The sequence below is a fragment of the Ambystoma mexicanum genome, chromosome 6q (assembly GCF_040938575.1).
Source record: "Ambystoma mexicanum isolate Mex_15411 chromosome 6q, UKY_AmexF1_1, whole genome shotgun sequence".
Lineage (NCBI taxonomy): Eukaryota > Metazoa > Chordata > Amphibia > Caudata > Ambystomatidae > Ambystoma > Ambystoma mexicanum.
In genome coordinates this window covers 94470306-94495154 of record NC_090937.1, presented here as the reverse complement: position 1 = coordinate 94495154, position 24849 = coordinate 94470306, and the positions used below count along the sequence as shown (strand labels likewise).

The following is a 24849-nucleotide window of genomic DNA, read 5'->3' as shown; positions in this document are numbered from 1 at the left end:
GATCACCACCCATACTTGGAATCTGCAGTGACAGGCAAAGCCCTGTTTGTCCATTTGCTTCCCAGAATTATTTTTTAGCCCGTCTGTCAACTGTGTAAATTACAGAGGGAGCCTTGAGCTGATTCAATTTCTATCACATACTCACACACTGCTTCCACACCGCTCCCACTTAAAAACACACACACACACACACACACACTGACTCCACCCTTACTCCACCCTTACTGAATGTGCTCTCCGTCTCTCCCACACACACACACACTACACTGCCTCCCACACACAATGGCACATGATACCACTGCAAACAATGCCCACACACACAGCCACCACACATGCACTGCCCCCACAAACTGACCACACACACTGCCCACACATGCTTTCCACACACGCACTGGCAGTGCACACTCTCACTGCCCACACACACTAACAATGCCCCCACAAAAACTGCCCTCCACATGCACACTCCCCTACACACACACAATGCCCTCCAAACACTGACCCTTTCCACACACATATTGCCCCCACACATCTACCCACTGCATACATGGCAACCCTCCCGATTTAAGCGGGAGACTCACGATTTTTCAGTTAAAAATTAATAGTGCTATGTTTTACTGTCTCCTGCCTAAAATAATTAAAACATCAGTGCAATCATATGGTAAAAATACACTCTCCCGATTTCTTTGGCTATATCTCCATCTCAGGGGCTCCAGAATGCTGACATGTCTGCCACTGCACCCACACATCTACCCAGTACCCTCTCCACACTCATCCCACGCGTGCAATGCCACCACATGCTGCTCATCGATACTCACTCCCACGCAAAACATGTACTTTACTTTATTTTTTGTACAGTTCTAGAAACAGGCCCATAGGCAAAAGAGCGCTGACAAAGCATACATCACAAAAAATCTAAACCTAACGAGTTATGAGCATCCGGGGTGGAGGGGGGAGGAGGGGGGATTAAAAAGTCAAGGGATCAATGAAACACGAAAATTCACCAATACATAGACGCCACACACGTTGCTGTCCACACACTCTGTAAACTGCTCCATGCACATAATGCCCCCACATACAACATCCACAGACTGCCCTTATACACAAATCCTACCCTCACGTACACTGCCCATGACACATGATGCACACACAAATCCCCACAACACATACTGCCTGCAGAAACAGTGCCACCACAAACACATGTTCTGCCTTGCCACACACTATCTGACCTGCGCACACACTTCCACTTCCCCATACAGACTGCCAGTCCTGCACAGACACACTTCCACACACTTCCCCTCACATGCACTGCACTGCTACACAAAGACCCTCACACACATACTAACCTCCACACACACTGCCCCATACACACACATTACCTGAAAACACTTTTATCAATCCACCCTCTTACAAACACATGTACACCCACTACCCTCCAACACGAACACTGCCCATACCACACACAATGTCCCCCCACTGACACTGTTCTGCCCCACACAATGCTTCAAAAATACTATCTACACACATTGACCCACTACTTTGCCACACCACACATGCCTACACTGCCCCCAAAGCACACTACCCTGCACACACACAATGTACCACACACATACACATACATCCTGTCCCCATAAATGTCCTCTCTCCTCTCACACACAGGCCTCTAGACACTGCTTCCACACACTTGCCATGCATTGCCCCAAACATGTAAACCCACTGCCCATACACATATTACATCTTCTCCGACACAGAACTCTCAACACACATAGCCCCACACTGCCACTCACATACAGCACCACCATGCAGACTTTCCCCCACACACATTTGCAAGTATTACACACACACACGCATTCCCCACACAAAATAACAGCCCCCACATATGCACTGCCCAAACACACTTCTGCCCCCCACACGCACTTCCTCTACACACACTAGCGTTGGCTCCACACACACACATACCTTCTCTACAAATCTGCACCAACTTCACCATGTACACACTGCCCCATACATAAATTGCCACAAACGTACACTGACCTCACAGATATACTTACCTCATACATTCACACAGACTGCCTCCACAGACACACGCTGTGCCATCACAATCATTGACCCCACAAACTTCCCACACACTTTCTACTCACACACACTGCCTCCACACACACCCAGTGCACAGACATACTAGCACTGTCACCACACTACACCCACCCACACACGTCTCCCCCACACACACATACCCCACAAATACACTGCCTCACACATACACACTATACCCCCACACACAAAGATTGCCCTACACATGTACTGCCCCCACAATCACAGTTCGTTTACACATTGCCCTCCGCCACTGCCACCCAAATCCCCCCAACTCACACACACATTGGCTTCACATGCACACACACTTCCCACATATAGCACACATGCGTGTATTTTGCCACACACACTAACACTACCTACCGATACAGACAGTACCCACACACATGCACACTCACACAATGGCCCCCCACAAACGCACTGCACACAGAAACACAGTGCACATGGGCCTACAGGGAACGTCATGCCGATGGTATGTGTACCTGGACATTTGAAGTCAATCCCTGGTGATGATGCACACATGTGGCTAATTGCTGTCAAACAGTGCAAGTAGCTGAGCATATAATGGTAATATCTGACACATGATTTTTAAAGTGCCTAGTCAAAAGCCAAAACTGTTGGCTTTGCCAATGCTTGATTCTACATTTGATGGCCTACCAAGTATAGCATTAGTTAGAGGGAAGGCAACTATTAGCAGAACATGGTACTGAAACAGTTTTTCATCAAGCAGATTCTTTTGTGGGTAGATTGAGCACAGCGTTTTTTTTTTTTTTTATAAATGAGCCCACAGGCTGATGCCTGGTTTTCTATATGACAGATCTGCCAGAATGTGTGTATCCTGTACGGCTCTGTTGCTGCGGTTATCTGATCATGTGATAGGACAGTCCCCAACATGGCCCCCTAGTAACTGCTGCTCATCACTACTTTTGGACATTCATGCTCAAACAAGATTAGGACAGATTTGGGATCTTTCCTGTGGAGTCTTGGACCCCAACCAGGTTTTTCTGGACTCTCTTCAGCCCACTATTTATTTTTATGAGTTATTTTAAGGTGTGTGAATTTTCCTCTTTCGGTAGCTTGTTTTTGGTATTAGTGTGGTCCCTGGTGTTTGCAATGCTCAAAGATGAGAACCTCACTCAATGAGATGACTCAATATATTATGCAAGGTGCATAGGTAACTGCAAACAATGGCCATAGCAGTGGTGAGAAAGTACTGAAATCACAAAGTGTGATGGCTCTGCACCAGCTTGACAGTACAACTGATGAAGACCCAGGACGCTTCTCTCAAAGTACATATATCTCAGTGTGAATGTGTAGAGTTTCTACATTTGTGACCAAAGCTGGTGCTGATGCCTCCAGTCATTGTTATCACTGAACAATTTCTTGTGTATGTCTATATTCAATTGTAAATCTGGAAATGGTAAAAGGCAAATATGTTTAGGGTCTGTTGTTAACGAAACCTGAGCTCATTTATGATCATATTGAAAGATACACGCTTTGTTGTCTATTCTCCACAGGTTTGGTGCGTTGCATTTCCTAGTTATCCAACAGTGCTTCAACAGCATTCCAGCGTTCCAGCTGTTCATTGTGGAAAAGAAGATGTTTATGTAAGTAGATGTTATAGAGAGAAAGATATGTCTGCAGCAGTTTTGGACTACAACTCCCATGACTATTGTGGGAGGCCTCATGGGAATTGTAGTCCAAAAACCTCTGTGGAGCCAAAGGTTGCAGACCCCCCTGTTCACCAGGATCATTGCAAAGTTACCTAGACATAAGCATGAGATATGTCCCCGATTTGGATCTTACTTTCTGTTTAAACTGTATATGCACTCTAAGTGCAAGCCCTGAAGCAATTGTGTCTTCGGAGTATAAGTGGAAGTTATGATGAGGGGTTGTATGTGGACAAGGCAAATGGCCCCTTCAGAAATTGCAAATACTGTGGTTATTGTACATAGATGATTAATATGCTCTACTTTCATCCCAACCATTTGGGAATTCCTGCTCTGTAAACAGAGCCAGTATGATTCTCCAAAAGAAAGCACTTGGTTTAAATTCTGGGTACCTTCCCCATTCTTCCACTTGAGGGATATCCTTCCAAAAGGAGCAAGATCAAATAATTTTCCCCAATAAAAGCCCTGTATGCCTTTAGTGAAAGCATTAGGCAGAAGGGCATCTATTTCTCTTTGATGGGTGCCCGATACTTGTCTAGACCACACCAACAAAGAGGATAGGCACACAGGACTGTGTACATTTATTTATTTATATGCATTTTTAAGCGCTCACACAGCCCGGGGGCATCGAGGCGCTTTTACAGGAATAGGTCTCTTTGTTGCGTGTTTATAACGCACTTAATACCCAGTGGTTACTACGTGCGGACCCAGGGATCGAACCTGTGTTGCTTCGTGTTGTCTTGTTTCCAAGGCGAGCACGTTGCCACTGGGCAATCCTCCCATGGCACACGTACATATTAAGGAAAGAGGTTGGAGATGTAAAGATTTTAGCATATTTATTTAGCTGCTTTTTATTCAGTTTTGTATTATTCACGTTTGTATTAATACTAGATGTATTTGTGACTGTTATACTGGTATGTACACACAGAGCTTGTAAAGTAATATAGTATCATGTCTATGAGATTTGTACTTTTGTATGTTTTTACTCTTTTATGGCAATATTGCCGAAATAAAGTGATTTGGTTTGGATTTGAATTTGAAATGTGCACACTGCACTGGACTCGGTCCCATCTGCACAAGCCCTCCGGCTTCGCTCATCTTTACATAAGCGCGACTGGATGCCTATGCAGAGGGCAGGCCATTTCTTTTTTTCTTTTCCTCTCCTTTTCTTTTTGGTCCAAGTTGTTTGCCTCCAACTGCAGAAGTTCACAGCCTTTGCCCCTATGACCTTTTACTTTCTTCATATCCTGCCAGGGCAAGTTCCCGGCTGCAGACCCTCATTCACCTTGCTTTGCGTGTAAGGGCCCCAGCTATGAGTGAAACCTATGCTCACTTTCTTCTAGAGTACTCGCCAACCTATAGCAGCACTGAGTGGAGATTTTTTACCTTCCTTCTCTGACTGAATTCCTTACGGTTGGAATAAAGTAGGAGATGGGGGTGTGGCTGGGGGATGCATCCACAATGTTGTCTTCTTGAGTGCCTCCAAAGCCCAATAAAGTGGCATCTTGATGCACCCATACAAACTGTTGCTGGAAATGGGTTCAACAGTATGGTGCTCTCCCTGTATCGATTTGAGCGGGCAGGAGTCATACAACCCCACCTCACTGGAGGCCGAAGTGGTCCCCTTGGGAGTAAAAAATACAAAATGGAGGCTGCAACATAGAGACGTTGCTCCGGGCCTCAGTGGAGAAACGTTGAACCCGAAGAACTCAAGGAAACTCATGGAAGAAGCATGATGAAGGTGAGAACCAGCAAGCTGCAGTGAGTGGATGGGTGGATACAGTATAATTGCTGCTTCCTGGGTTTCCAGGCACACCTATGCTAATGTGACTAGTTAACCTTGCAGTGAGCGAGGACTGGCGAGACCCTACTGCTGCTGTAGACAGATGCAGTGACTAATGCCAAACCCTAGTGTGGCAGATCCTGGTGCTCAGAGCTGGGGATGCACATTAGAAATCCAGGCGAGACATACTAGACAACTGAAAAATACAACCATTGCCCATAAGGTCCTGTCTGTTAGTAAGGCATAAAGATTGCTCCTCTATGCAACCACTGGGAATCTGGTTCAAACATAAGGGCCTCCTAAACTTTGGGCGTTTACACCAACGTAGTACTGTCTGAACTGCCTATATCTTTCTGGGTCCATCATGAGAAGCTCACATCATAGCAAAGCAAACAAAACAAGAAAAACAGTGACATTGCAACAATGCTTTTAGGGCAAGACATATCAAAGAAGACAGAAATAACAGCGGTAATGGTGCATGGGAAGTGTGCCCCAAAGAGGGATTCAGTTTTCCTGCTATGAAGCTGGACTTGCAAAATCTATACAGAGAGATTGGAAGAGAAATACCCAGCACCACGGCTGAGACCTCACAAAAAATGTTGGTGTTAGACAAACGTATAAATGAAGCTGAGAACCGCATTGTAGAAGTTGAAACTGCGGCTACTACCCAGCATATGAAACAGCGCAATGCAACCACTGTATCAAGGTTCTGGAATGACATTATGTAACCTTGCATAAAAAACAGAAAGCTATTGGAAATTGATCTAGGAAAAAGTATATACATATATATATATATATATATATATATATTATTATATTATTATATATATATATATAGAAAGGAGAAAGGAAAAATGAACCGCACTCTCCGCGGCCGATTAAATGGAGAAAAAAGGCACAGCTCACAGCAAAATGTAGGTCTGAAAGTTATTTAATGTGTCATACAAAACAAGACATCAATAAAAGATACGGCTGGAAGGCAGTAGAAAAAACAGAGGCAGGATGCCCGTAAGCGCGACTCACACACAACGCGTTTCACACTCAACTGAGTGCTTGATCACGTGAAGAAACAAAGCACCTGGGCACATTAGTAGTTGGACAAATGCAGTCCTTTTGCAATTTCGATGGAACTCAATGGGTGCTTGGGAAGATGGAATGGGCGGCGGGCATGATGGAATGAAAAGGCATGAATGGCCGGCAATGTAGATAAATGAGCACGGTGGTGGAAAAAGCACTGGAAACCAGTTAAGACAAAGTGTAATATATACATATTACACGGCCACGCTAGTGGCCGTGTAGTTATGGTTAAGTTGCTGTTTACATAGGAAGAGCACTTTTTGGGCGGCTTATAACTTCGCTCCCCCTGGACAAATCTTCACCAAACTTTGCAAAAAAAAGTAAATGGCCCACTCTTGCAAAGCCTGGTGAGGTTTGTTCCAGGGAGAGAAAAGTTATAGGGGGGGTCCCAAAACATCTTTTTTCCCATAGACATAATGGGAAAAAACTTTGCGCACGTCTACAGCCCAAACCGCCGAACGGATGTTCGCCAAATTTGTGGCAGGAGTGGCGACTTAGTCCAGAAAGCGTGCTTTTGTTAATTTGGTGTAAATCCGTCAAGTAGTTTTTTTTAAAATGACCGAAACATAAAGCAAAAAAATTAGTGATATCTATGTCCGCTCCGCGGTCACACTTCCCTGTTCGCTCCACGGACAAGATACCGATTGGCTAAGGGGCTGGCGTCATGACCACGGACACGCAACATCTCTGCCGATTGGCTGCAGTGAGATGTGTTCTGCGTCAGATTGTTTGGATGCGCTCGACATCTTCGATCCGCCGACAGCGCAGCGGCGACTACCGGCAACATGCTATTTCGAAAAGTATTTCGCTGAGTCATAGTGCTTCGGGAGGTTCACACAGTAAGAGATGGGTGAACAACTGTATTTGTTCAGGCGGTAGGTGTTAACGATGCATTCTCTATGCCTGCCTTGTTCGGAATGTTTGTGCGTACAGAAGTTGAGGGGTTTAATAAGGGTAGTATTTCAGTCCGTGCTGTGCACAGGCACCTTGAAACTGTTCTAAGGACACGCGTGGTGTTAGTGAACATTGAAATTGAGTACATGTTGCTATTATATTATTTTTTCCATTGGGTGTGCTATTGATTAGTACGCCGCCATCAGTGTGACATGCTGCGGTGGTTGTGGCCAGGGCCTAGAGTCTTGGATGCATGGCTGTAGGCCGAAGGCCATACTTCCAAGACTGTAGGCCCTGGCCACAACCACCGCAGCATGTCGCACCCATGGATACACCTGTAGTATTGATTATCAATTAGATGGTTGTGGGGAGTGTGTACAGTCTTGGGTGCATGCCATGCACCCAAGAACAAAGTTCTAAGCACTGGAGGTATAAGCCACTGCACACCCATACATTGTAATATCTCTGGACATACAGCTAGGAGTCTAGCTTCTGACCAGAACCACTGAAGCATACCACGCCTATCTAAGCCAGGTATCTTCGGCGGTCATGAGGATGTTAACCCAATGTATTTGGGTTCAGGAGGGGTTGATTATTTTGATGACCAGAATCGTCTTTTTCAACTGGTTCAAGGCCTCCAGGATGCCAGCGGCCTGGACAACTCTGCAGACCTTGAATTTTAGCAGTCCCAGCCCTACCTTCATAATAATTCTAAATTCAGGGCTCTGCTAGAAATAATTGTTGACACCTTGGGATTGCACTCATCGGTGGCGCCTGTAGAAGGTTATGACCTACCAACATTTTGGATGAAGGCCTTACCACACAATGTAATATGCCTTTAAACCCTGCCATTGCCGATGCTTTAGCAATTATGTGGCAAAACCCTTGTTCCAGTCCTCCCACCAGATCCACCATTTCCAGCAAATACAGGCCGGCTAGAGGAGACCCTTCATACCTCTCCTCTCACCCTTCCCCGGAGGGGCTTGTTATACAGACTGCTATGGTCTCTTCTAGACCTGCATCTTCTACATCCACTCTGCCTCCTGCCAGGAAAGCAAAAAAAGCAGATGCCTTAGCGAAGAAGGCATTCACTTCAGGTAGCATAGCCCTAAAAGTAACAAATGTGGAAAGCAGTTTTGCCAAGTACTCCTTCTGTCTATGGTCAGCAGTTGAAAATGTTGCTCAGTGTGCCCCAGAAAGAGAAATTCACAAGGGCTTCCTACAGTTAGTGGAGGATGGGAACGAGGTGGCCAGACAGTCGCTGTGAACGGGTCTGGACATCGCCGACTGTGTAGGTCAATAAATGGCATCAGCTATAACACTAAGAAAGCAGGCCTACTTAAAAACCTCTTTTCATGCCCTTCGAGGGCAACCTTATTTTCGGCCAGAAAGCTGATGATTCCTTAGAGAAGTTCAGGAATCCAAAATCGCTGCAAAATCCTCAGGCCTAGATGCGCAGCTGGCCAAAACTGCATTTAGCTTCACCTCTAGGGCACAGGGCTATAGGAGATATGCTCCTTACAGTACGAGAGTTCATCTCCCACCGGCCAGGCAAGGGCAGAAGTGTTTCTCGTGCTCTGGAAGGGGCAGAGGGACTTCTAGAGGTCAACAGGCAGCATCAGCGGCGGGGGCGACCCAGCCTCCGAAACTGCTTTGATTTTCCCCCCTCACAGTCGACCGGTTGGAGGACGCTTGACTGAACATTAGCTTCATTGGCATCGAATTACTTCCAATGCCTGGGCTCTACAGCCCATTCAGTGGGGTTATTGTCTGCCATTTGTAAGAAAACCACTGGACAGACCGCCCAACCTCCAATCCAACCCGGGACAGGGGCTCCAAGAAGAACTCAGAGCCCTGTTACTGAAAGGTGCCATGGAAGATGTACCGCCCGAGCAGAGAGAATCAGGTTGGTATTCCCTGTATTTCCTTGTATTCAAGAAGGGAGGAGGTCTATGTCCCAGTCTGGAACACAGGGCCTTGAACAAGTTCTTGAGGAAAGACAAATTCAGGATGGTGACGTTGAGAGAGATTCTTCATGCTCTCGAACTACAGAACTGGCTAGTGTCGATAGGCCTACAGGATGCTTATTTCCATGTGCCAAACCATCGAAAGCACAGAATGTTCCTAAGGCTCACCATAGGAGATATGCACTATCATTTCAAGGTGCCTCCCTATGGGCTAACCTCCGCCCCAAGGGTCTTCACCAAGATCATGGTGGTAGTTGCGACTCACATCAGGAGATCCGGGGTCCATGTATTTCCATATCCGGACGACTGGCTGATCCGAGGGAAGTCTGGAGTGCAGGTCTTGTCCCATTAAGAGGACACCTACTTGCTGCTACACAAGCTTGGCTTCTCCCTAAACTTAAAGAAGTCCTATATGACACAAGTCCAGCGGCTCCAATTCATTGGAGGAGTCCTAAGCACCTGGGTGGGGAAGGCCCTCCCTTCCGAGGAGAAGGCTTGACACAGAGGGTCGACTTGTTCCGGAACCATGCCACTCTACTAGCGGCTTCCTTCATCTGCCTCATGGCCTCCTGCATTTTTCTAGTGCCAGAGGCCAGGTTGCGCATGAGATCCCTGCAATGGCTACTGGGGGATCAGTGGTCTCTGTACTTTGGTTCTCTCTCGGATCTCCTCAGGGTGTCTGCATCAGTGTCAACGACCTGTCCTGGTGGGCAGACTGCAATAGTGTTTTGGTGGGGGAAACCTTCTGGCCTCCTTGACCGCAGACCAGAGTGGTCATGGATGCTTTTCTGAAGGGTTGGGGTGCTCATTGCAAGAATTTGCAGGTGAGCAGCCTCTGGTCAACGACGGAAGCCAGGTGGCACATCAATAGGCTGTAGTTGCGCGCTATCAGGCTATCCCTGAAAGCATTTGCCCCGTCTCTGCAGGGGAAACATGTCCTCGTTCTGATGGACAACACAGTGGCAATGCACTCAACAAGCAAGGGGGTGTGCACTCCCACCCCCTGTGCACGGAGGCAATGATGCTTTGGTCTGCACAACAGGATGTCGGTCTTGACAGTTTATCTGGCGGGCACAGAGAAAAACTTGGCGGATGATCTGTGCAGGCATAGTGTTAGGGAGAATTCTCATAAATGGTTAATTTCCCTTACCTACTGAGTCCCTCAGCAGCTTTGCTGGATTCCTAGGATGTTTTTTTTTCACCTGGTAAGAGTATGAGCCTTTTTTCCCACTCTTACATGTGTTTTGATATGTGTATTTCTACTTTTTGTGTGATCTTGGGCACTGGAGCCTGACCTACTCCATGGCACCATATTCTTCCATGTGTGTTACCGACGGATGGACCGACTGAGGATTGGTCACTTGTAGATCTGTATACTAGTGTACAACTATATAGGATTCACCATTGATATTGTGAGGAACATTGTTGCCCACCTAGATGTAAATGTACACTACTCTACTAACATTCACCACTCTGTCCTGCTTTATTTGGTGTTACAGAGCTTCCAAATTGGGAAAACAATTTGTTAAACAATCTGTCAAACCGTCTTTGTAACTAAAACAAGTGTTACCCTGTTGTTGCTGGTAAAATAATCTTACCATGAAAATGATGATGCTATAAGTAATTTTTCTTTTTGGTTTGAGACTGATGCTCTACTATTGCCTTGAAAAATTCTTTTGTTTTTCTATTATATCAGAACACTGCATTTCTGTTTTTGTTGTTTTGTTAAAGAAAATTGAGTGCAATAAAATTTAAATGAACTGCACCATATAAAAACTGGTTTCTTGTAATAGAACTTGCCTATACAATATAAAGTATATTGTCTTTTAGACTTCCCATCGACTCCATGTTCTGGGGCTGACTACTGTCTCCCAGAAAAGATAAAGTTACCATTAACTTTATTTAGTCACTTTTACCACAGACCCAGTACACCCCATCTTACATGGAGTATTGGAAAGGGTTAAATCTTATCCCTTTTTGTCTGTGCCTCTTGGAGCATTGTTTCACTCCCTTTACATCAAGACTTGGCTGGTGGCAGTGGTATCTACCCTATTTTTTATACCGCGGTTATATTAAATAACCATGGTATTGTTTTAGTCTATCATAGTAGCCTCAAACATAAATCCGCTTGACCATATATACTTTATTACGTTTCCGGCTGGGTATATTCACCATTTATTTTTGTAAATGTCTTTCTCGTGTTTTTCTCTGCACGCCAAACCAGGTTTGGTCCCTTTGTTCATCGCCTTTTTGCGGGCTTCCACACAGAAGCCCTCCTTTAGGCGCCTGAGAGTCTGGGAAGGCATGATGTGAGGGAGGGGTTTTAGGGCCCCTGCCATGGGTTCCCTTGGTAACCCAAGTCGCACTCCTGTTTGATTGGCTGGGTGACTGTCCTTGCCAGGACATCCACTCTGCTGTGTGATTGACAGCCAGGCTGTATGAATGGGGGAAAAGGGCATAAAAAGCAGGTCTCTGGGACTGGAAGAGCAGAGTCACCACTGGAGCGAAAGAACCAACGAGGAACTTACGGAAGAGGATCCCTACAATGGCTGAACCGCCAGGTGAAGCCCTGCTGCAGGTCTGAATCTTCAGAATCCGACGACAGAGAAGATCCTCCAGGAAACTTCTTCCCTTGAGCTGGTGGGACCAACTAGTTTGCCCAAACTGCAAGCCAGGACCCCTCCTCTGGTCGAATTTGCTGTAAAGAGCTACAGTGGGCCAAATAGCCAGGAAGGTCGGACCCTGCTTGGGTTTTAAGGAGCGCACCTTTTATTTGTTGCTTTGCTCTGCTGCTGGTTTCTTCACTGGGTAGTGCAGGACCCTCCAGTCTTCCTACTTCTGATCAGTCCAACAGTCGCTTCAGGAACCGTGAGCCTGCAGGAACTACCAGGAACATCTGCCTCAGCTACAGCTCCCTTTCCGTTTTAAGGTACTGTGCAAATCCGGTTGTTCGTTTCGTTCAGCCGCGGTGAAAGTGTTTGAAATCTTTCTCCAATCCGAGAGCTTGTCCTTCTCTTCTCTTTGAACTACCTTTTCTACCAGCCAACATCGTCCGGAAACCGTGCCACGAACTTTACCGCAAACTACCCTGAACTGTATTATCTTGAGTAAAAGACTTTTGACCTATTGACTTTGGCCCTAAGCCTTTTCTATCTGATTTTATCATTGTAGTTCCTCTTGTTCGATTGCCCTGAGTACTTACCTGTTGGTGTGATTCAATTTCAGTTAACCTTGTCTTTCCCTCCCTTTTTAATTGCTGGAGTGCCATTTTGCTCCCACTTCATTTTGTGATCTTGTTTGGAACTTATTGGGAGTTGTGTGGTGTTAAGAGTGTGATTTTTAGACTGCTTATAATAGTGTAATGTTATACAACTGAAAAGTGAAATAAATGTATATTCTTTTACTTGAAAGCCTTGAGTCATTGTTTGCCTGAATCATAGTAATTGCTGTCCTTTTTGTAACTATTTGATACTGCTCACTTACTCTTGAGCAACTGCTCCACTACTGCTACCACTTTAACTGTGTAGTACAGGCTTGTACCAAAGGTGAAATTGTATTGTCACGTGTAGTCTTAATTGTGTGTGGTGTTCCCAAAGGGTACTGCATGTAATTCTTCCTAACACAGAGCACGGTCTCGCATGAGTGTGAAGTGTGCCATGAAGTCCTAGAGGGGGTCTTCACTCTGTGGGGTATCCCAGCAGTGGATCTGTTCACAACGGGGTCTAACAGGAAATGCACACAGTTTTGCTTGTGGAAATTCCCAGCGAACGGTGCACTGGTGGACGCGTTTCTGGTGGATTGGACCTTCGCTCTCCTTTACGCGTTCCCTCCGATTCCCATCATTCCATGGGTTCTCCGGAGGTTGAAGAGGTTTCAAGTGACCATGAACTTGATCACCCCGGACTGCGCAAGGAGAACGTGGTACTCCGGCTTCTTGGATCTGTCCATCTTTCCACCTCACCGGTTGCCTCGATATCCGGATCTTCTAACCCAGTCGGAAGGTTGGATACTCCACCCGACCCCACAATTCCTCAACCTACATGTGTGGCTCTTGAGAGGATGAGATATGAAGTCCTAGAGGAGGTCTTTGCTCTCTCGGGTATCCCGGCAGTGGATCTGTTCACAACGAAGTCCAACAGGAAATGCAAACAGTTTTGCTTGAGGAAATTCCCAGTGAACAGTTTCCGCCAACTTCCTTTGTTGTCCCGGATTGGGACCTTAATCTGGTTTTGACATTTCTGATGGTGGCTCCCTTTGAGCCTATGCACGCTTGTACCATATGGCTTCTCTCTTTGAAAACAGCCTTCTTGGTGGCTATTACATCCGCTAGGCGGGTTAGTGAACTACAGGCCTTATGCTGTAGGCCACCCTTCCTATGTTTTTTTCCAGGAGAAAATTTCACTGAGGGCAAGGCCTGGATTCCTCCCCAAGGTTGTCTCAGAATTTCACTTGTAGCAATCCATTGACCTTCTGGTCTTCTACCCTCCTCTGCACCCTTCTAAGCGGGAGGAACTGTTACATCGCCTAGACCAGAAGAGGGCGTTGTTATTATATCACCAGAGTTATTATATCACCAGGACAGCTGATTTCAGGAGAGCTGACCAGCTTTTTGTGGCCTTTTCCTTAGCCCGTAAGGGCCTGCCCATAACCAAGCAGACCTTTCTTCCGATGAATAGTTTTCTGCATAGATGAATGCTACCAGTCTGCTGGCAAGGAATTACCAGCAAGCATCAAGGCCCATTTGACAAGGGGAGTCTCAGCATCAACCGCATTGCAGAGAGGAGTGTGTGGGAGCGAGGGGCCATGAGGCCCCTCGCGTCCTCTACTTCTCAGTACAAAACTAGGTCCAAGTGCCTCCAGTAGTGGGTTCGCCCCTTGCCCTTATGCAATGTTAACTTTGGTTGACTTTTGCATAGATGGGACCACTGAGCAGGACACAGGGCATCCATTTTTGTACCCCCTTTCGACTCCATCTTGGTGACTAGGCCTCACTGCGATAGTACAAAAACGCTTCTCTTCCCTCGCAGCAGCACGGCCAGGCGCGCAGCCTCATTCTCACTCTGACTGGAAATCTTTGTGTGTCCATTCTCACGCTAAAACAGGAGATGCTTGCAACACAATAATAAATGTAACACATCGCTCTTCCTCTGAGATCACTGTCCTGCCTGTGAACCAGCATGAGCTAAGCACATAGCTCGTCGATCTCCACAAACGTGTCGTTGCCCCTCCCGCACCCTCGCCCGTGGAACTTACTGCCATTGTGACCCTGTGTCCCTGCAAGATATTCCTTTCATGTGCCAGAACACTGACCTTGCCATGATGCCCACCCAGCAGATCCCCAACTAACATTAGACCCCTGCTGCAATATATCGTTGCCTACCACTAACAAATGCCACATACCAGAGATTCTTATGTGTACGGACCTTAACTTCAACCAGTGTATTATAGAGGTCAAGACCCTTAACCTAAGACTTGTATAATCCTATGTTATTGATAGTATAGATATATGTGTGATGTTTATAGAGACATGATAAACTACTGAAGGTCTTTGAACAACTCTTATTTAGTGCATGCATTTTTTGAGAATATATTATGTTAGCTTAGATAGTGACCAGCCTGCCTCCCAGCGACCTGACCTTCACCCATGCGGAGCACAGATGACTGGCGTCAATCCTCCAGCCAACCAAGCGACCAACCCGGATGAAGAGATGCCACCCCACCTGAGACATCGAGTGAACTGACCAATCCGGGACCAACGTAGCATCCTATGTTAGTTGCGTCATTTACCCTATAAAACGTAATGTAATGATAACTTGTGCAGAGTGCTCTCAGATATCTCTTGAATATTATTCATCAGATAAAACCTTTTCTTGAACTCTCGCAGCCTGCTTTCTTTGCCTTATTCCCCGTCAGGGGTGTGTTTGTTTTATTCTTTTGCACTTCAAAGACGGGGAGGACACAAACATTTGGTGACCCCCTGCGAGGTGATTTGGAGAGGTGCCTCGAGGCCTACACCATGCAGCGAGATCCGGGACGCCCCCCAGCAAAACCATCGCCTCTGCGGCCGACCAGCCTGTGCGCACTACAAGAAAGGGTGAACGGTTCCCGGTTGACGAATACCCGACTGAAAAGCTGCTTGCCGAGGCGGGCCACGGCTTGGTTGGGGTGCGGTCCTGACTGGGGTCAGACCGAGAACAGTGACCCTCAGATTACCTGACCGAACATGTGGTTGCCGGTTGCAAAGGTTTCCAAGGAAAGGTAAAAGGGGGAAAGTACGGGAACAAGGGAACAGGTGATAGTGGGTTAAAGACAAGAGCAGGGAATGTGTGAGTGATGTTGAGGCTTTTCGGATCTGTCCTTTATATTAGATTTTGTGAAAAAGTGAGAAGAAGAGGAGACGAGGTATCCTAGCCCGAACGGGGTAGAAGGCGGCGCCGCGTAGCCTTGTCTCGTCCAGTGCAGCTAAATAAGTGAAGATAAAGAGAAAATAGTAGGGGTCTTGTATATTGAGTAGACTCGGAGTAGTTATTTAGAATATTCTTTTTCCGTGTAAGCAAGAATTCTTTGGGAACAAGTAAGAGGGTTTAAGAGGTGGGGAGTGAATGAGAAGAGTAGGTAGAACGGGGAAAGGGAAGAGGTGTTCAGTAACGGGAGCAAAAGAGAAATAAAAGCACGCAGGTAGTGCATGTGCATGTTATGTGTTATATGTTTTTGCTTTTTGTCTATTTTGTGTCGCATATGCTGAAATATTGTAAGTGACTTGTTGGTAAAAAGTAATACATGCTAAAAGTGAACTATTGAAGTTAGAAATGCAATAGGTACAAAGGTAACATTGAACATTGGTACACAATAATTGCTAATAATTGAGAAACACTTGACATTGCTGATCTGTATAATGGGACAAGTGGTTGGAGGGGGGCGATTAGAAGGGAGGCTCAGGTGCAAGTACACGTACAAGTGAAGGGAGAAACATCGTCATGGGAGGGATAACACCACTAGCTCATATTTGTCAACACCTCCCGCTATATAGTGAGAGAATACAAAAATACCACGATCAGTGGGTGACAGAGATAAAAGGGGACAGCGTGACACCAATTTGGCCAGAGGACGGGTCGTTCGACAAACGGGTGTTAGATTTAGTGTCTACGCACTTATTGGGGAGGTATAAGGGAAAACAGTTGCAGAACAGAAGGGAAGTGCTAGATCTGTGGCGAATGTTTGAGGAAATAGCCCCCACAGTAGAGGTAAGTACAGGGAAGGCAATTGAAAAGGAGAAAACGCTGGAAGAGGTAAGCGGAACACCGAAGGGTGAGTGCACAACGACCACAGCTGAGAACGACACAACCAAAATATACCCCTTAATGACAAGGCCAGCAGTAGGATATAGCGAGCCTCTGTACATACCACCATGTCCCACCTCCACTCCCTCTAACGGAGCAATAGCCACCGCACCACCGCCATATGACAAAGGAGGCCTGTATGGCCCAACAAGCGCGCCCTCTGTAAATTTAGCGCGATTAACCGGAGATTTAGACAGCCAGCTAGTGCATGCACAGATAGAAATAACACGATTACGAGCACTGTGTGACAGAGGCCAAATGCTACCGGGAGGAGGGGAAGTACTACCCTTGACTATGGCAGATCTCACCCCCCGCTAAGTGCAGCAGGGGAGTTTGCGCCAACCACATCAGAACCAGCGCAGTCGGTATTGTCCCAGGGAACCCCCACATCACAAGGGCGAGAAAAAGAATGGCGATCAGGAGAGTTCCTGTTCCATCTGAATGACAAACCAGTGAGAATTATACACCCAGCCACCCCAGAAAGCCAGCGCAGAGAAGGACAAGAGGAGGATGGTGAGCATGAAGAGGAAGTAGAGGAGTTGTGGAGCGACCTAGACGAATACGAGGAAGGAGTGGCAGCAGTAGGATCCCCACTGCCACATCATTTTGATGACATGGATCCACGATCATCCCCACAATGGCAGGGTAGATTAAGGCAGCGAGTAGGGAACATGTTGGTGAGTAAGATAAAGAAAAGGACGGCAAGTAAAATAGGAAAGAAACCTAAGTTACAGATTCCGCTGATACATAAGGGAGCAGGTAGGCCACACTACATTCCATGGGGCCAAATGGATAAAAACAACCTGTTGAAGCTCCTCCCCCCACTTGCGGGAGGGGCAGGGAAATGGATACATGCATTTGAGGAAAACACGGCAGGAGTACCATTAGTGATAGGTGATGTAAAGAGTTTGCTAGTGTCCGCTGTTGGTGATCAGGCAGACGCTGTGTGGGAAAAAGCAGGGTTCCCAGGAGTGACAATGAGCTGTGACCGCCACAATGGATCGCCATTCAACAATGTTCGAGCGCAAGTATGGGACGCATTGCGGCGCACGTTTCCAGACATTCCAGATTTACATTTAGTGATGCAAGGTACAATGGAGGAGAATTAGGATCCTACGCAATTCATACGGCGAGTGCAAGATTTGTGGAGAAGTGAAACTGGCATGGCGTGGAATCAATCCACTGCCCTGTTCTACTTTATTATCAAAAAAGGGCTCCCGAAGGAGGTATAGAAGGCCTTGGATAAAATAGCTGGGATAGAAGCCAAGAGTTGGCCAGAAATTCAGACTATAATTGTACACCACCGTAGGAGGATCAAAGAGAGAGAAAAAGAGATAGCACACAAAAGGTTGGCAGACGAAGCGAAACTAGTGCAGAACAAATTGGTGAAGGTCGCCGCCATAAACGCCAGCATAACCGCTGATAGAGAAAATGAGGGGGTGCGAAAGTGTGGGAAACAGACCAGTTGGAATAGCAGCTCTGTGGGCTGCAGGAGAACAAGGACAGTTGAACGGAGAAGAACCACAGAGAGGACCGCAGTCGCAAGAAAGACCAAGCAGAGGAAGAGGTGGGTACCGTGGCCAGAGAGGTGCGTTCGGAGGTATGGGGAACAGAGGTTTTGGTGGGCAAGGAATGAGAGGGGGATAGCAAGGGTCATGTTGGAATTGCGGAAGATGGGGACACTATTCAAGAGATTGCAGAATGCGGCCGTCGGGGTACTTTCATGGGCAACCACCCATGGACAATGACCAGGTATGGGATTGCCCACACCCAGGTAGCCCCTACGGACTACTAATGGGGAGTGGAAGACCACAGGACCAGTGTTATAATGAACCCCAAATGCAACAAAGACTGCCACCCCCACAGCCACATCACAGTGCATCCCATCCCATGGCATGAAAAAACACTTTAGGAAACGCCAGTAATAGCAGCTTTACAACGGCTGCAAACAGTGCACCAGCACCATTCCGTGGTGTAACAGTAGTTGAAGATAATGTCTTTTCAGTGCCAGGACAAGCAAGCTACGCAGATTAGGACAGCCCACAGGGAGCACTTGCGTGTCCAGTCCTATCCACCACCCTACGTGCAGAAGAGGAACCACTAGTGGGGGCAGAGATAGGAAATAAGTAGTTTATCTTTATGGTAGACTCAGGAGCAGAACAATCATGTCTTATGGAAGGGCGGTTTCCGCTCTCAGGCAGGAATTTGGAAACGCAGGGGTTCTCTGGGGCTATTTTAAAAGTTCCTTACACGAAAGATCTAGATATAACGGTGGGGGGAAAAACAGTGCGCGCACCCTTACTGTACCACGAAGACACGCCAATCAACTTGCTGGGAAGAGATTTGCTAAGCAAATTGAACATGACCATTTCATTTACAGAGCGGGGAATAGTGTGTTCCACCCCAGGAGTGTGCCCAGTACGAGCAATGTTGATGATCAGTACAATGATGAATGAAGTTGAAGTGCGAGGGATACCCATGGATATAGACATGTTTATTTATGGCATCAATGTGTTAGCCAGAGTAGTGCCTGAAATAACAAGAAAAGAGTGGAGGACACCATCAGACTTTATATTCCGCCCAGTCACATGTGTAGATGTCGTGCCAGGCACGATAATGTCCATAGACATTTAGGCAGTTCAGGTATCAAGTAAACGTATTGTGGTCATAGGCTTGGACACGCATGGGTGCGAGTGGAGAACTGTGCTATGCATAGATCCCAACATAATGCTCAGAGACATAACCGATGAAGAATTATTCACTGATAACGAAGACAACAGAGAAATAATAATGGAAATAAGTATACCATGTGACATTATGATCCAGTACAGAGAGGTACAGAACCCGCTTATGGCCAGTGTTAGTGCCCCACCAACAATATTTGAGATAGACATGGCAAAGGTGGCGCCAGAAATTTGGACTACAGGCCCCCATGATGCAGGGTTACTGCATGAAGTGACACCCACAAAGATAAAACTCAAACCAGGTGCCATACCGCCGAGAGTGAAACAATACCCAATATCCAGAGAAGCAGAAGAAGGAATTAGGGAAACAATAAATGCACTGCTGAGCCAAGGTATCATAGTGCCGTCAAACTCCCCATGTAATATGGCAATCTTCCCGATCAAAAAAGCAAAAGGAGGGGCGTGGAGGATGATCCAAGATCTCCGCCCACTCAATGACGTCATCCAAAAAAGAATTCCCGTTAGTGCCTAACCCGGCATCAATACTGTGCAGTATACCCAAAGAATCGACATGTTTCACTGTGATTGACTTGAAGAATGCTTTCTTCTCTATACCACTTGCTCCAGGATCACTGTACCTCACAGCATTCACACCGGGAAACAACAGATATGAGCATCGCAGACTTCCACAGGGGTACTGTGAAAGCCCCAGCTATTTAACAGGGTACTACGTGAAGATATTGGGAACATAAATGTAGAGAGCACCATTATACAATACGTAGACGATGTACTCGTCTGCAGCAAAACAGAGGAAAAGTGCAGGGAAGACTCCATAACACAACTAAACGTGTTAGCTGCAAAGGCGTACAAGCTGGATAAAGGGAAATTACAATACTGCCTTGCTGAAGTTGTATACCTCGGACAGTTGATATCGAAAGACGAGAAACGAATACTCCAAGACAGAGCAGCTACTCTACGTAACATAATCATACCAAAAACAGTGAAGGACATGCAAAAATGTCTTGGCATATGTAACTATTGCCGAGCATGGATCCTTGATTACGCAGCATACACATGTCCATTACTGCAAGCACTAAAAGAAGCGCAGAAGAGCAGAGCCCCAATAAAATGGACACATGACATGATGACCCAATACTTTAGACTAAAAGACCTCATTGCAGATGATCCAGTCCTCGTGAGCCCAGATTATGAGAGGGAATTTTTCCTGTTCTCATGCTGCAATGGAACACTGATGACAGCAGTCCTGACACAAAAAACATCATTAGGCCACAAACCATTGGCCTATTACAGTGGAACACTAGACGCGGTGATGCAAGGTCACTTCACATGCAAACAGGCCCTCTCAGCTGCAGCCTTCGCCATTGAAAAGAGTGCCACAATTGTGATGGGATGTTCAGTAACACTATATGCCGAACATTCATTATTTGCAATTCTCGAGCGGTCAAAATCGACACTGATGACACAAAGAGCAACAGCATATGAAATAATAATTTCAAGCCCCGATGTACATGTAGTTAGGTGTAAAACGGTAAACCCAGCAACGTTCATAACGTACGCATGCACAATGGAGGACATGCAGGAACATGACTGTGCAACGTATGAGGGGGAGGGTGACGATATTCCCAAAGCAAATGAAAACGCCCTGAAGGAAGGAGAAATATACTTCATCGATGGCTCAGCATCAATAAATCCGGAAACAGCGGAAAAACATGTAGGGATGGCAGTAGTACGAATGGAAGAGGATAGCTATGAAACAATCGTCCAAAAGCATCTCCCGTCCCATTACTCCGCACAAGCAGCGGAACTAACTGCATTAATTGAAGCTTTATGCACAGCCAAAGGATGCATAGTTATGATATATTCAGATTCAGCATATGCAACTACCACTGTTCATTCAGGACTATCGTGCTGGCGTAGGAGAGGGTGCAGACGAGCAGATGGCTTGCCAGTACAGCACGCTGCCCTATTGAATGAATTGATAGATGCATTAGCGGAGCCATCGGTAGTGGCAGTGGTAAAATGCCAGGCCCATACCAACAATACAGATGCAATCACTTTGGGGAACGCGGCAGCCGACGCAGCAGCGAAGGAGACCTCATACTTCAATACAGCACCAGCAACAGAATGCATTGTGAAGGCAACCACTGTAGAGCCACTAGAAGAAGCTTATAGCAACACACCCAGAGCACAGCTAATAGAGCTACAGAGGAGAGCACCACCAGAGGAGCAAGAGTTGTGGAGCAAACGAGGGTGCAAACAATCAGCCACAGACCTCATATGGAGACAGGAGACAACAGGAAAGGTAGTGATGCCGGTGGAATTGCTAGAAGTAGCATTCCAACAGCTACACTTCCCAGCCCATGTAGCGAAACAACACATCGCAGCAGACATTCAGGAACATTGGTTTGTCCCCCACTTACAGGAGCATTTGTCAAAGTTTGTCATAGAGTGTACGACATGTCAAACATACAATTCAGGGATGACACTGAGGACAATGCGAGGAACCTTGCCACGACCAGTAGGGCCATTTAGAGAACTCCATATTGATTACGCTGACATGGGGGAGAGATGTAACGGAGCAAGATATCTAATTGTGGTGGTATGTCCCTTCTCAAGGTGGGTGGAGGCGGGTCCTTGTCCCCACCCAGACGCAAAATTTGCGGCGGAATTTCTAGTACGAGAAGTGTTTTCCCGGTGGGGAATGTGTGATGTGATACGGTCAGACAATGGCACACACTTTGTGAATGACCTCTTCAAGGAAGTGACGACACTCTTGGGGGTAAAGCACAAACTGTGTTCCATTTGACATCCAATGGCCAATGGGGTGGTGGAGAAGATCAACGTCCTGCTCAAGAGCAAATTATCAAAGTTGTGCAACACGCTAAAAAAGAACTGGGTATATTGCCTGCCCCTAGCACTGTTCCAACTCAGAACGCAACCATGCAAGGACCACCATCTCAGCCCCCATGAAATTTTGACTGGGGGGGCAAATACACACACCGCTCTCCCCGATTAGGAGAGCGTCAGACGCACACAGGGCTGCAACAGTGCTGGGGGAAGAATTTAGGGAATATTTAAATCAGCTGACGCCAAATAGCACCACCATTCACTGAAAATGTGGCAACTGATACTACCACACCAGCTACAGACAGCCCCAGCGGGCCACTGATGCCAGGGTCACAGGTGTACGTCTGAAGATTTGTGAGGAGATGGAATTCACCCAGGTTTCATGGCCCCTACGAGGTCATATATAGTACACCGACTGCAGTCAAGGTGAAGGGACTGAAATATTGGGTGCACCTCTCAGATGTGAGGAGGGCACGCGATAGTACACTCCCTCAGATCAAACAAGAATGTGTAACTGGTACTACAAACGAGGTTGAAAAACAATGATAATGTGATTAATGAAGAAGGAACATGAAAGGATATTATGCCCTCTGGTTTGCTCTGAGTATAGTACCAGGCCATGAAAACATTTGGTGACCCCCTGCGAGGTGATTTGGAGAGGTGCCTCGAGGCCTACACCATGCAGCGAGATCCGGGACGCCCCCCAGCAAAACCATCGCCTCCGCGGCCGACCAGCCTGTGCGCACTACAAGAAAGGGTCAAGGGTTCCCGGTTGACGAATACCCGACTGAAAAGCTGCTTGCCGAGGCGGGCCACGGCTTGGTTGGGGTGCGGACCTGACTGGGGTCAGACCAAGAACGGTGACCCTCGGATTACCTGACCGAACATGTGGTTGCCGGTTGCAAAGGTTTCCAAGGAAAGGTAAAAGGGGGAAAGTACGGGAACAAGGGAACAGGTGATAGTGGGTTAAAGACAAGAGCAGGGAATGTGTGAGTGATGTTGAGGCTTTTCGGATCTGTCCTTTATATTAGGTTTTGTGAAAAAGTGAGAAGAAGAGGAGAAGAGGTATCCTAGCCCGAACGGGGTAGAAGGCGGCGCCGCGTAGCCTTGTCTCGTCCAGTGCAGATAAATAAGTGAAGATAAAGAGAAAATAGTAGGGGTCTTGTATATTGAGTAGACTCGGAGTAGTTATTTAGAATATTCTTTTTCCGTGTAAGCAAGAATTCTTTGGGAACAAGTAAGAGGGTTTAAGAGGTGGGGAGTGAATGAGAAGAGTAGGTAGAACGGGGAAAGGGGAGAGGTGTTCAGTAACGGGAGCAAAAGAGAAATAAAAGCACGCAGGTAGTGCATGTGCATGTTATGTGTTATATGTTTTTGCTTTTTGTCTATTTTGTGTCGCATATGCTGAAATATTGTAAGTGATTTGTTGGTAAAAAGTAATACATGCTAAAAGTGAACTATTGAAGTTAGAAATGCAATAGGTACAAAGGTAACATTGAACATTGGTACACAATAATTGCTAATAATTGAGAAACACTTGACATTGCTGATCTGTATAATGGGACGAGTGGTTGGAGGGGGGCGATTAGAAGGGAGGCTCAGGTGCAAGTACACGTACAAGTGAAGGGAGAAACATCGTCATGGGAGGGATAACACCACCAGCTCATATTTGTCAACACCTCCTGCTGTATAGTGAGAGAATACAAAAATACCACGATCAGTGGGTGACAGAGATAAAAGGGGAGAGCGTGACACCAATTTGGCCAGAGGGCGGGTCATTCGACAAACGGGTGTTAGATTTAGTGTCCACGCACTTATTGGGGAGGTATAAGGGAAAACAGTTGCAGAACAGAAGGGAAGTGCTAGATCTGTGGCGAATGTTTGAGGAAATAGCCCCCACAGTAGAGGTAAGTACAGGGAAGGCAATTGAAAAGGAGAAAACGCTGGAAGAGGTAAGCGGAACACCAAAGGGTGAGTGCACAACGACCACAGCTGAGAACGACACAACCAAAATATACCCCTTAATGACAAGGCCACAGTAGGATATAGCGAGCCTCTGTACATACCACCATGTCCCACCCCCACTCCCTCTAACGGAGCAATAGCCACCGCACCACCGCCATATGACAAAGGAGGCCTGTATGGCCCAACGAGCGCGCCCTCTGTAAATTTAGCGCGATTAACCGGAGATCTAGACAGCCAGCTAGTGCATGCACAGATAGAAATAACACGATTACGAGCACTGTGTGACAGAGGCCAAATGCTACCGGGAGGAGGGGAAGTACTACCCTTGACTATGGCAGATCTCACCCCCCGCTAAGTGCAGCAGGGGAGTTAGCGCCAACCACATCAGAACCAGCGCAGTCGGTATTGTCCCAGGGAACAACCACATCACAAGGGCGAGAAAAAGAATGGCGATCAGGAGAGTTCCTGTTCCATCTGAATGACAAACCAGTGAGAATTATACACCCAGCCACC

The 24849-nt window shown here is 46.7% G+C and overlaps 1 protein-coding gene across 1 annotated transcript in view; it reads left to right on the top strand.

Annotated features, from left to right (window-relative positions):
* LOC138515171 (broad substrate specificity ATP-binding cassette transporter ABCG2-like) overlaps nucleotides 1-24849 on the top strand; it is an 861659-nt gene that overhangs the window by 577864 nt on the left and 258946 nt on the right. The window contains exon 10 of the mRNA XM_069630157.1: nucleotides 3606-3695. Within this exon, the coding sequence (XP_069486258.1) occupies nucleotides 3606-3695 (90 nt within the window). The remainder of the gene's footprint in view (nucleotides 1-3605; nucleotides 3696-24849) is intronic.